Here is a 13,225-nt window from a genome sequence, read left to right on the forward strand (position 1 = left end):
ATAAATTGTATGGCTCTTCCCATTTCCACCGTTTTATAGTTTTTTAAGTAGTTAATTTTCCATTTATTCTATTTTATTTTTTAAGCTCTATTTTTATTGAGTTCCAGGAGGAAGGCAGAGGGAGAGAGAGAGAGACACACACCTCAGTGATGAGAGAGAATCATGGATCGGCTGCCTCCTGCAAACCCCCTTCTGGAGATCAGGCCTACAACCCGGGCACGTGTCCTGACCTGGAATCGAACTGTGACCTCCTGGTTCATAGGTCGACGCTCCACCCCTGAGCCACGCCGGCTGGGCTAATTTTCCGTTTGAGTTTGCCTGACTACACAAGGCGTGTGCCATGCGTTGAGATGACCTCTGTTTGCCGAAATGCATAGCTATTAGAGACTATTTCCAGCAGTGAGTGTTAATATGAAATTGGTTAGGTTACATGGTTTAATGTGTCCAGTCGGGAAGCAAAAAAAAGCACGTACGGTGCCCAAATCCAATGACGGTAAGCCTGCCCGGCTTGCTAGTTCGCCTCCCTCCCTTCCCGGGGCCTGGCGGCCGCTGAGAGCTGCACAGGAAAAGGCAGGCCCAGTTCTCAGACCCCCATTTAAAGGCACAGTTCGTCTTTATTCTGAAATATAACCGTAAGTCTTCCTCGTGTACTTTGTACCACACAACTCCACTCGAGTTACCAGTTTAATAACACACGGGTTTTTGTTGTTGTTGTTTTTTTAAATATATTTTATTGATATTTTTACAGAGAGGAAGGGAGAGGGATAGAGAGCTAGAAACATCGATGAGAGAGAAACATCGATCAGCTGCCTCCTGCACACCCCCCACTGGGGATGTGCCCGCAACCAAAGTACATGCCCTTGACCGGAATCGAACCCGGGACCCTTCAGTCCGCAGGCCGACGCTCTATCCACTGAGTCAAACCGGTTTCGGCAACACACGGTTTTTTAAAAGGAGGACACGCTCACTGTTTTCGTTACAGAACGTACACCGGTGTGTTCTGATTCTGAAATGACTGAGTCAGGACTCCTTTTGAGGACGCTGGGAGAGTACGTAAGGATTGCTTTCTTACAAGGATTGGACAGTAACGCGGGTCTGGGGTCTGAGGTTTTGAAGTGTAAGCTTCACACAGACATGCCGGCCTGCCCTCTGGCTGTTAGGTATCCATGGAGAATAAACATGAAACCCTCAGTGCTTTCCCAGTTGGGGTTACTGTACCCTCGCGAATGGGTTTCAGATGGTGTTGGTTACTGTTTGTCCCCACAAGGAAGTTGCATTGAGATTTGTGGTAGTGGGAACACCCTGGTGTTTTAGAGGATCCTTTGCTTGGGAGAGGAAAGGGATACATTAGTGGTGAGAGCAGGAGACTTCGCTCTGCGTAGACGGGCTGACTCAGAGCGGGTCACGGGGAGCTGCGGCGTCTGGCCTCGGGCATGGGGGTGAAGCGCTGGGCACACCCCTCTTGTTCTCTCCAAACTGCCAAAAGCCAGCATCTCGTAACCTTGAAGAGAGGACAGGACCGGCCAGGTTGTAGGAAGCCGATTTTGCCCCCTTTCCCAGCCGCCGCCGAGTGAAAGCAGGTGGGCGGCTGTGACCGTGACCCCGGGAAGGGCACAGGCCGTGGGGCCGGCTGCAGGCCCAGCAAGTAGAAAAGAAAGCCAGTCGCGGGCTCTTTCCCCGCAGGAGGTGGTCTGTGCCACCGGTCTCCCCCGAAGCCGAGAACATCGCTGAGGGTGTGTCATGAGGAGACGGTGGAAAACATGGACAATGGCAAGCGTTTGCTGTCATTTGAGGAGATAAAATAGGGAAGCACGGCCAGATGTTTGGTTAATGTGCGATAATATTTCTTTTTAAAAAAAATGCTTTTATTGATTTTAGAGAGGAAGGGAGAGGGGGGAGAGAGAGAAGCCTCCGTGTCGAGAGAGCATCACGGATCGGCTGCCTCCTGTAAAGCACGCATTTCCACGTGTTTCTGGGGTTTGCATTCTTTTCGCTGGAATTTTTTTTTTTAAATATTTTTATTGATTTCAGAGAGAAAGGGAGAGAGAGATAGATAGAAACATCAATGATGAGAGAGAATCATTGATCGGCCGCCTCCTGCAAGCCCCCCACGGGGGACCAAGCCCACAACCCAGGCATGTGCCCTTGGCCGGAATCAAACCCGGGACCCTTCAGTCCGCAGGCCGACGCTCTATCCACTGAGCCGCACCAGCCAGGGCTCGCTGGCAATTTTAAAGAGCAGACTAGGCAGAAAGCCTTCGCCACCAAAGCTTGGGATTATCGCTCGGTAACCCTGGCAGGGGGCCTGCTTTTCTCACCTGTAAAGTGGGGACTCTCACGCCGACTGAGGGCGGGGCCCGGGGGAGTGAGATAACGAGGAGAAGCACCTGCTGGACCAGCCGTGGGCAAACTACGGCCCGTTCGGCTGTTCTATCCAGCCCGCGGAGCCGAAAGAGCGGAGGGTTCTCTTGCTCTCCCCTCCGCTCCTTTACTTTGAATTTATATTAGTTCACACAAACACTCCATCCATGCTTCTGTTCCGGCCCTCCGGTCCAGTTTAAGAACCCATGGTGGCCCTCGAGTCAGAAAGTTTTCCCACCCCTGTGCTGGAGGAAGGGCAGGGCGTTCCCTTCCCTGACCCCTGACCCCTGACCCCTGGCCCCTCGCGGTGTGCAAGCCGCCTGCTTCCTCCTTGAATGTGATCGCAGTCACCGATCGATCGATCGTATCAGGCGAGCCGCGGGGGTCAAGACGGGCAGGGGCCAGCATTCCTTTCCACACGCCGCACACGGAATGCTCCGCTTGGACTGCGTGGCCGTCCGCCGGGTCGGGAAGCCGTGGCCATGACTCCGCGCCCTCGGCCGCGAGCAGCCCGGCCGGCGTGTTGCGGTGCACCGTGCGGCCCGTCCCAGGCGTGGAAAGTGTTGGTGTCTTGAAGGAGGACCGCGGTTGGCTTGTTGGCGTGGGGTTGGATGCGTGGCGCCAGGCCGTTATCTGTCCGTATCGTTACGGTGTCACTGTGGGGTGGGCTAATGCGTGGGGGGCTTGGCAGGGTCCTTAGCACCAGGGGGAGGTCGCGGGGGGAGCTTTGACGGTGAAGGACACCTGCCCACTGCCCCCCCCCCACCCCTGTGCTGTGCTCTCTCAGGGCCTGGCATCCCTCCGTGGGAAGAGCTGCTGCTGTGGGTGTGGGTGGCGGGAGTGCTGTGAGCGGGGGACCCTGTGCACCAAGAGGAGAAGGTCCGCATGTTTGTAGTCGGTGCCCACTCATTCCCCGATGGTGCCCGGCACGTGGGGTGAGCGGTGAGTGGGCTGACGACTGAAGGAGTTTGCGCATGAATGGGTGAGATAAGCTGTAGCGTTTTTATTTTATTTTTATTTTTTTAATATATTTTTATTGACTTCAGAGAGGAAGGGAGAGGGCGAGAGAGAGAGAGATAGAAACATCAATGATGAGAGAATCATGGATCAGCTGCCTCCTGCATGCCCCCTACTGGGGATCGAGCCTGAAACCCAGGCATGTGCCCTTGACCGGAATCGAACCTGGGTCCCTTCAGTCTGCAGGCCGACGCTCTATCCACTGAGCCAGACTGGCTAGGCCTGTAGCGTTGGTTTATATAGTTTGTAATGTAATAGAGTTACTTCCCTCCAGGCTTGAGGAATTGCTGTAAGGATTGGCTTCTCAACGAAGAGCCTGCCCTTGCCCGGTGGGTTCTTCTGTCTGGAACAGTGCTGGTGCTCTTAGCCACGGGGTGAATGAGATCCGCTGCCTTTCAGCCTCCCCGATTCCGTCTTCTGCTCTGCACCTCGGCGTGGACCTGCTCGTTGGGTGAAATGGCCAGTCCCTAGAGGTGATGGGTGCTGCACAGTCTTCCTAGACGAAATTTCGCCTCCCTTGCGCCTTCCATTGGTTTTCTTCCTCTCGGCTCTATAGGAAGCCTGCGTTGGGTGAGGCCTTGGCCGCCATCCACGTCGAATGAATGACCGGGGATGAGCGTGTAAAAGCGCCACAGGGTCCTGTTGCTCGTGGTTGTGTGTTTATATACTTTGGTTCTCTGCTCCTCGGCCCACTGTTAGGTTTCCTTCTGACAGTGACCACATGTGTTTGACCCCCTGGGGCTTGGCATGCCTCACGTGTGCACTGACCTTGACCTGGGCAGATGCTGGTGTGGATCCCGTGACGCGCATTAGGGAGCTCGGCGCCATTTCCAGAGAAAGGGCACGGCCTCTCTCCCTGTGCGTTTTTTGGATGATGTTTTAAATTTATTAGCGATCCAATGTGTTTGTTCTCTAAATGTAGTCCTCGAGAATAGGATCACTAATTGGGAATTTTATAACTAAATTTGGCCTTGGCCAGAGAATTCCCCCCACCTTCTCTTTCCTTTCCTTTCCCTCCTTCCCTCCTTCCCGTCCTCCTTCCCTCTCTCTTTCTCCCTCCCTGTTTCCCTCCCTCCCTCCCTCCCTCCCTCCCTCTCTGTCTCCCTCCTTGGAGAAAGTTTGAAAACTTTCAAATTTACGGGATGAAAATTACCTGGAATCATGAAAGCATGCTGTCCAATACCACCAGGTGGCATTAAGTGAGACCCACCTTTATTCTCTAAGGTGTCACTCTATCAAGGGCGTCGCTCACTCTTCCCGGTGGCGGGCGTGGGGCTGCACTGCGGGCCTGCACCGGGGTCAGGTGGCCTGACTTCCAATCGCACTTCCCCTCTCGGCCCGTCCGTTTCCACCTGTTAAATCATTCCTCATAAAAGGGTGGAGGACGCCATGGGAAAAGTCTATAAAGCACCGTCAGACCTCAGACATTTTAAGTGATTTATTATCGTAATCACTTCGTGGGTTGGTAAAGCTGCACTTCATTGCTCGGTTCGACGTGTAAGGCTCCGTGTCGAGGAAGCGAATGTCATGCCACGTGAAGAGGCTGTTAGTGTCAAGCGTATTGCCTTTCGCCGGGTGGTTGCGTGTGTTGTTGAACTCACTCTGCGTGTCGCTGTTGTCTAAGGGACGCTGTGCGTTTCACTGATGGCTTCCGTTAGGGTTGCGATCCTCCCTGGAACTAGAGCTGAGCATGTGCCTTCCGGTATTGGTCTGTTAATCCGAAACGGGGGAAGACGGGGGAAGGGGAGGAGAGAACCATGGTGGGTGCAGGAGCCAAGCTAACCCTGCCCCCGGGTGTGATCCTTCTTCCCTGCAGACCTTCTGGAGAAGTCGCGCGTGGTCAAGCAGCCGCGGGGTGAGAGGAACTTCCACGTCTTCTACCAGCTGCTCTCCGGCGCCTCCGAGGAGCTCCTGGGTGAGTCCCTGCCCCCCGAGAAGTCTTAGGGCTCGGCGTATTAGTGTATGGATGATGCTCTCATCACGGAGCCCCCGGCAGGCCATGTCACAGCGTTTTCCAGAACATTCATTTCATTTCTTTCTTTCTTTCTTAAATGATTTCCTAAATTGACCTTAAAAAAACATCTTTATTGTTGAAAGCATTACAGATGTCCCCTTTTCCCCCACTGACCTCTCCCAGGCCGGCCCCGCCCACCCCAGGCCCTCACCACCCTCTTGTCTGTGTCCACGGGTTATGCCTATATGCATACAAGTTCTTTGGTTGATCTCTTCCCACCCTCCCTCCCTCCCCTGCCTTCCCTCTGAGGTTTGACAGACGCTCAAACCAGAGCATTCTTTTAAAAAGGGTCTCCCATGCATTCCCCTCCTTCTTACACGTTTTCCGTGACCCTGGTTGAAGTGAAGAGCACGGTGTGTTTGCTTTGCTTACACGCCAGCGTTGGTTTGATATTTGTCCCTGTCTCAGATGGCTTCCTGAAAGAGCTACGCATTGGGGGAGGGGCCAATGATAACGTAAACCAGTGAGATGGGATAATACCTTCATTCCACGTGGGGAGGGGGAATGAGCAGGGAGCAGTAGATGCATACCTGGATGGAAACATGGTTCCGTGAAGATGGAGAAATAAAGTGGGAAGGCATTTGCAACTAGAGCTGAAAACCTCACCTCTGGACATTGGAGAGAGTGCGTTAAGTGCATCAGTGCCGCACCCAGTCGACGAAAAGTTCTGAACAAATGGTTGCGACCAGAGGAGCTTTGGCGAGCCAGCGCGACGTGGGGAGATTCACCCTCACAACGGATGGCAAAGGCCATGATAACGGCTCCGGAGTGTCCGCTGCACACGCACGAGGGGGGTTATCAGGAAGGGGGGAGCCGGCAGAGGTGTCGGGCTCTGGTCTGCTTAGAGCTTGTGGGTGTCACCTCAGAGGGAGGACTTCTTCCAGGGGGACCCCAAATAAGCCATGAAATGGTCAGCCTCCCGCCCAGCACACCCCTTTTTTGGAACCTACCCCAATGAAGTAGTTCAAAAGCACCCCCAACACAGGGTGTAGGGGGACCCTTATCCCTGCCCTCTATTTAGTATACCCTGGTGCGGGAATTGCTAGGCAGATAACCTGTTAAGATGAAATAGTACACTGAAGACACTTTATATTATAAACCTATGGAAGGGGCCTGACCCATTAAGAATAAACATGAGAAAACTAGGAACATCACCAAGAAAGGTGATTCCAGAAAACTGCTATTCCTGGGATTGGGGCACCAGTTTTCCTGTTAAAGGGGGTTCGAGGTATTGAAGTGGCTGATCGATTTGTGTGTGTGATTCAACAGAGAAACTTAAACTCGAGCGGGATTTCAGCCGATACAACTACTTGAGTCTGGACTCGGCCAAAGTTAACGGAGTGGACGATGCGGCCAATTTCCGAACCGTGAGGGTAAGGTTACCCTTTTCGTTACTCTTTAAAGTGGGCAGCGCTTTATCGCCCGGTCGGAATGGGTAACAAACGGTGTAACTCGTGCCCCGTAAAGGTTCAGAATGCTACGAGAACCGGTTGTATTTGTATTGGCTGTGATCTCTTCACTAGCCCGGAGGTCATGCAAGGTGAAGGCCATGCCTTAGGGGAGCCCACGATTTTCCTGTTCATCAGCAGGAGCCTCTGATTGTATGAGTTTGGGGTTTGATTCCTTTGAGGTTGTACTGAAATTCTGACTGTTGTCAGAACCAAAGGCCAACAGTGCATTTTCAGGTGTGAAAACTTAACATGTTCTAGGATCGTATGAAGTCACAACTATTTTTGAAGCAGAAGGTTGTGTTTTTAAACAGTTTCTGAGAAGTTGTGACGAAACCAGGAATATTCGCCTTTAGAAACAGTCTTTTAATTTATGGCATGTTCCTGGGGCACTTTGACAATCGCTGCTCTGGGGACGTGCCGTGGACACTGATGTTTACTTGCACGTGAGACAGCAGGGGTGGGGGGTGGGGGTGGGGGGTGGGGGGTGGGCCGGATCCTGGAGGAAACTGGATTGTCACCAGCTCATCTCTGAGGGTGCGTGGGGCGACTTGGGGTTCTCTCCCTGCTCTCTCTACCGTCGTGTACGTTTGAAATGCTGGGTGGCCTCGTCATACCCAGACGAGCTGGGCTCTTCTCGGAAAGAAAGCGTGTCTCCGAGTGCGTCCTTACGAAAGCTGTGGACGTCGCGGAAGGCGAGTCCTGTGGAGCCCTGCACACCGTTGTGAGACGTGGGTTCTAGACCAGCTCTCCACGGACTCTGCCTGGCAAATGCTTGGCCCTCAACGCACATTTATGACCGAACGAAAGTGCCTTATGACCCACAGTGCCCTGGGTCGGTTTGCAGACTTCATCTTTGCAAACCACACTTGTTCTCAGGTGTAAAGCGAGCGAGGAGGACTTTTTGTAGGGGGTTATGAAAGGTTTTCTTTCCAGCAGTAGAGTTCCAGTATAGAGGATGCATGTGTATACACACACAGAAACGGGGTGGGAACCCAAGGCTCAGCTCCCAGCCTCCTCTGTCTTCCTGTCCCGTCCCCCCACCTCCTCCCGCCTTTGTCACCGCCCCTGAGGTGCCCTGGGGGCTCCCAGAACCTCAGCTTGAACCCTTGCACAAGAGAAAGCCCCAGGTGGTTGCTGTATCCATTTTGTTAACAGGCTTCCGTTTGGGGAAGTTTATTCCGGGACACTCTGTCTTTTTGGTTGTTGTTGTTTTTGTTACTTCAGAAACAAACCATGTTATGTGATTCCTTTAAAAAAAATAAATAAAAAGAGCTACAGAAAGAACACGGGTGTTTGTCCCCCAGAATGCCATGCAGATCGTGGGCTTCATGGACCACGAGGCCGAGGCCGTCCTGGAGGTGGTGGCCGCGGTGCTGAAACTGGGCAACATCGAGTTCAAGCCCGAGTCGCGGGTGAACGGCTTAGACGAAAGCAAAATCAAGGATAAGAACGGTGAGTCGGTGCGGAATCGGCTTCGTCCGGCAAACGCGTTGTGGGAACCCCTTTCACGTCCCGCGTGGTTCAGGGTTCCGGTTCAGGGTTCGGGTTCTGGAGGAGGCCGCACACTAAAATGAAGAGAGAGACTAGAAAAGAGTTAATTTGGGAAAATGGGGGGCCAGGCGGGAGCCCACCTCCAGTGGGAGGACTACCCTTTGCTTCGGCCTTGCCATCCCTTTTATTCAGGTTTGGGACACACTCATTGCTCTTAGGCAGGTCGCTTCAGCGACCATTGTCTTAATTAGATAGGGAGTGGTTGGCTCTGACCTTTCAGAGCTTCAAGGTTGACCAACCTTCCAAGGTTCCTTGTCCACACCTTTCTAATTAGTGAGACAATGATTGGTTTCCGGCAACGCGTCCTGAATTCCTGCCCGCCGTGTTTAACCCAGAGCGTGAACCTTGCTTTCGATCGGCTCGAAAACAGCTTTCTAGCGAAGGTGCACAGAAGCACGCTCAGAGCTGTGCTTGGAGTGTCTTGTGCGGTGTGGGGTGAATGTGCCGTAGAGGAGATCCTGAGCCGGGAGCGTGGCTGTGAGAGCACGGCTCAGTCACCATCCTGTCCTCCCCCGACAGAGCTGAAGGAGATCTGCGAGCTGACGGGCATCGACCAGTCGGTCCTGGAGCGCGCCTTCAGCTTCCGCACGGTGGAGGCCAAGCAGGAGAAGGTGTCCACCACGCTGAACGTGGCGCAGGTGGGTGCGCGCAGCGCCCAGGCGGGAGTGACTCGGGGTGTTTGATAGTTTCACACCAGGGGATGCTTGAATTTTATCATCAGGTTATTGGTTACCACTCACTTATCAGTGGCTTGACTGGCCATCCAGAGTGGAATGAAAACTGGCTCTGAGAAGAAATTGAGAAATATCTGTTTTTAAATCTTATTTTATTGAAGGTAAGCATTGTGGTCGTCGTGGGCACGTTGAGTGTTTCTTTTTCTTTCTTCTAGGCGTACTATGCCCGGGACGCTCTGGCTAAAAACCTCTACAGCAGGTTATTCTCATGGCTGGTGAATAGGATCAATGAAAGCATCAAGGTACTGAACCTCTGGAGCCAAATAGATCCGTTGTAGTAAATGGTATTCAGAGTATAAACTCCAGGCGAAAAGATACCTTAACTTTATAATCAAATTATTGGTTACCGAGTACCGGGATTGTTCCTTGAGAAGGATTTCCCTCGTGTGGGGTTGAAATCTCTCAGGGGCTCTGTTTTGCTTTGCCACGTCGTTAGCAATCTCTTTGCAGACTCACTCTCAGCATCCTGGCCCCTCTGCTGACTAGTTGGACACCCTGCCCGAAAGGTCACGTGACCCCTCTCGGTACTACTGTTCTTCCATCAAACGAGGGGATTGGCCTGGGCAACTTTGAAAGACCCTATCTGTTGTGAGACTTAGCGATCCTTTTTCATAATTAAGCATCACTACTGCCTTCCTTAAATGTCATCTGCTATTCAGATTTCTGAAAGATTTCATGCCAACATCTTATCTCAGACATTTAAAACACAACACTAAGTCACAGTTATGCTGGTTACGAGACACAGTTGACTTGTAATTCTATCTAATAAAAGAGTAATATGCAAATTGGCTGTACCTCCCCTACACACACAAGCCACGCCCACTGGCCAATCAGGAGCAAGTATGCAAATTAACCCAGCCAAGATGGCTGCAGCCACAGAGCTGGAGAGAGCAGGAGGCTAGGGTTGCCCCCGGCAATGGAGGAAGCCAAGCTTTCCACCTGCCCTGGCAGTCCCAGGCCTCTGCTCAGGGCTACGAAGTTTCAATTATAGAAGATAAATAAATCCCAACAGAAATGGCTGTGGCCAGGGAGCAAGCAGAAGGCTTGGCTCCGCTCCAGGCTACAAAATTTCAATTGTAGAAGTTAAATAAACCCCAGATCCCAGGGCCTCCGCTTGGGTCGCCGGGGGGTGTGGCCGGCCTGCAAACCACCACAGTCCCCTCGCCCAGGCTGCCCCATACCCCAAGGGAACCCCCACCCTGATCCAGGACACCCTTCAGGGCAAACCAGCTGGCCCCCACCCATGCACCAGGCCTCTATCCTATCTAATAAAAGAGTAATATGCAGATTGACCATCACTCCAACACACAAGATGGCCACCACAAGATGGCCAGCAAGGGAGGGCAGTTGGGAGGGATCAGGTCTGCAAGGGAGGGCAGTTGTGGGTGATCAGGCCAGCAGGGGAGGGCAGTTGGGAGGGACCAGGCCTGCAAGGGAGGGCAGTTTGGGCGATCAAGCCTGCAGGAGAGGGCAGTTAGGGGTGACCAGGCCGGCAGAGGAGGGAAGTTGGGGGTGACTGGGCCTGCAGGGAAGGGCAGTTGGGGTGGGAGGACGCAGGCCTGCAGGGGAGAGCAGTTGGGGGGGAACCAGGTCTGCAGGGGAGGGCAGTTAGGGGTGACCAGGGCTGCAGGGGAGGGCAGTTAGGGGCAAACAGGCTGGCAGGGGAGTGGTTAGGGGGTGATCAGGCTGGCAGGCAGAAGTGGTTAGGGGCAATCAGAAAGGCAGGCAGGCCAGCAGTTGGGAGCCAGCAGTCCTGGATTGTGAGAGGGATGTCCCAGATTGGAGAGGGTGTAGGCTGGGCTGAGAGACACACACACACACACACCCCTGCGTGCACGAATTTCGTGCACCGGGTCTCTAGTTTACCTAATAAAAGAGTAACATGCTAGTTGGCCATACCTTTGAGATGCCCACCAGCCAATCAGGAGTGAGTATGAAAATTAACCCAACAAAGATGGTGGGCTAATTTGCATACACAGGTGCCGAGTGGCCGGGGGCAGGGTAGGATGCTTGCATCGTCACCATGGCAACAACACAGGCGTTCCGCACCACCCCTGCTGCTCCGGGCCTCTGGGCAGCGTGGGAAGGTGGAAAGGCGGCTCCGGGCCAGAACAGAAAGGTGGCTACGGCCAGAGCAAAGGCGGTGCCAGCGGCCAGGGGAAGGAAGGCCCATTCTTGCACGAATCTTCGTGCATCGGGCCTCTAGTGTGTATATATATGTATACATATACATACACTAGAGGCCCGATGCACGAAATTTGTGCAAGGGGCTCGGCCCTCGAAGCCCAGGCTGCCTCTCGGCCCTGCAGCCCCACCCACTGGTCTTTCCGGAAGGTCGTTCTGCCGTCTGGTCTCATTAGCATGTTAGCTCTTTGCTGACTTTGCTGAGCTTCTGGTGTCATTTTCATGCCTAAATTAACCCATCACTTTGAAACTTTTGAAGGCACAGACCAAAGTGAGGAAGAAGGTCATGGGCGTTTTGGACATCTACGGCTTTGAAATTTTTGAGGTACGCTTTTTTTCTACTTTTTTGTATTATCGTTGTTAATTTCGAACAGTTGGGAATTAACTCTTCCATAGACAGTGTTTATATAATTAATGTAACTTCGAATCAACAAATGACCTCTGTGCAGATATAACAGAATGTGTGTGTGTGTTTGGATGTGTTTTGAGTGCGAAGAGTGGCATTTTGGAGACACTGCTGTGTGTAACAGAACTTCCTGTGTTAGCACCTGACTTCTGAAATGGCAAATGCAGAATTCTTACCGGGAAATTTCCTACAAGGGGTGTGGACATTATGCCTGAGGGCGTTCACTTATTTGTAAGTTGTTTGGAAAGTGAGGCAGGACGGTGCCGTGAAGAAGTCAGGAAGGGACGGCTGAGCGTTAGCCATGCCCAGCAGCGCCCGTCACTGCGTCTCTGTGGGACCCACACACGGGGGCTGGGTTAGAGGTGTAGTGGGTCTCACCGGCTGTGATCTGACAGGACGAATTCTGCCTCAGGGTTGAAATAATTTCTGCTGAAGTTTGTAGTGAATTTTTAAAAATACATTTTTTTATTGATTTCAGACAGAAAGGGAGAGGGAGAGAGAGAAACATCAATGATGAGAGAATCATTGATCAGCTGCCTCCTGCACTCTCCCCACTGGGGATCAAGCCCACAAACCGGGCATGTGCCCTTGACCAGAATCGAACCCGGGACCCTTGAGTCCGCAGGCCGACGCTCTATCCACTGAGCCAAGCTGGCTAGGGCTGTAATGAATTTTTAAAAAGACCCCATGCTTACTACAACTGAAATATATACATATATTTACAAATTACATTCTACATTAGAATCTCTTGTGTACCCCCTTGTTAACTTTGACTTTGTGAAGGTATGGTAGGACTTTCTGAAAACCTGTTCTCACTTTCAGGAGTGGTGTTGTAGATTGGCTTCGGAAAATACCAAGTAGATCGGTTTCTCCTTTTTCTGTTCTGCCCCACAAGCAGTGATTTGTGAGTTCCTTTAAATAACCAGGCCCTGCCCAGGATAACCACCCGAAGATGTCACCTGTTCCAAACTACCGGGTTCACGGTCACAGAAAAGCCCGTCAAACCATTCCCTGCAGCTAACCAGGCCTTTCTAGCAAATGCCTCTGTCACGGCACATGCATGTTGGTGGCGGCGCGTTCTCCCCATTGGCCAGCTCGCGGTAAATAGCGCCTGAGGGCTGACTGCATCCAAGCGCTGTGGGGCCTGCTCCGTCTCCTAGCTGCTGTAGCTTTCACAGCAGAAGTGGCTGCTGTTATTACTCCCATTTTACAGATGAGGAAGTGAGGCCCTGAAGGTCACGTAGCTCCCCCAAGGTGACATGGCTACCAAGGGGTGGACTCCGGACCTAAACCCCAGGCCTCTCACTAAAATAATCAGAGGTCTCCTACAGATCCCTCACTTTCCTCCCCAACGTCACAGGCTCCTCAATATCTGGCAGTAAGTGTGGGGGAACCCCAAGGTTGTGCTAAGTCTCTGGCTGCCCCCGATTCTGGGCTGCTGTCATCTCTCCAAGCCCCTGCCAGGAGGGGACACCTTCCCTAGTATGTCTGTGTGTTGGGGCGGAGG

At 52.7% G+C, this 13,225-nt stretch overlaps 1 protein-coding gene across 8 annotated transcripts in view; it reads left to right on the forward strand.

Annotated features, from left to right (window-relative positions):
- The window catches only part of MYO1B (myosin IB), a 158,554-nt gene that overhangs the window by 94,510 nt on the left and 50,819 nt on the right, over positions 1-13,225 (forward strand). For all 8 annotated transcript variants that reach the window (XM_080667320.1, XM_080667324.1, XM_080667322.1 and 5 more), the window contains exons 8-13: positions 5,195-5,293; positions 6,662-6,765; positions 8,148-8,295; positions 8,914-9,032; positions 9,284-9,370; positions 11,572-11,637. In XM_080667320.1, the coding sequence (XP_080523446.1) occupies positions 5,195-5,293; positions 6,662-6,765; positions 8,148-8,295; positions 8,914-9,032; positions 9,284-9,370; positions 11,572-11,637 (623 nt within the window). The remainder of the gene's footprint in view (positions 1-5,194; positions 5,294-6,661; positions 6,766-8,147; positions 8,296-8,913; positions 9,033-9,283; positions 9,371-11,571; positions 11,638-13,225) is intronic.

Source organism: Plecotus auritus (assembly GCF_963455305.1).
Source record: "Plecotus auritus genome assembly, chromosome: 5".
In the NCBI taxonomy this organism is placed as follows: Eukaryota; Metazoa; Chordata; class Mammalia; order Chiroptera; family Vespertilionidae; genus Plecotus; species Plecotus auritus.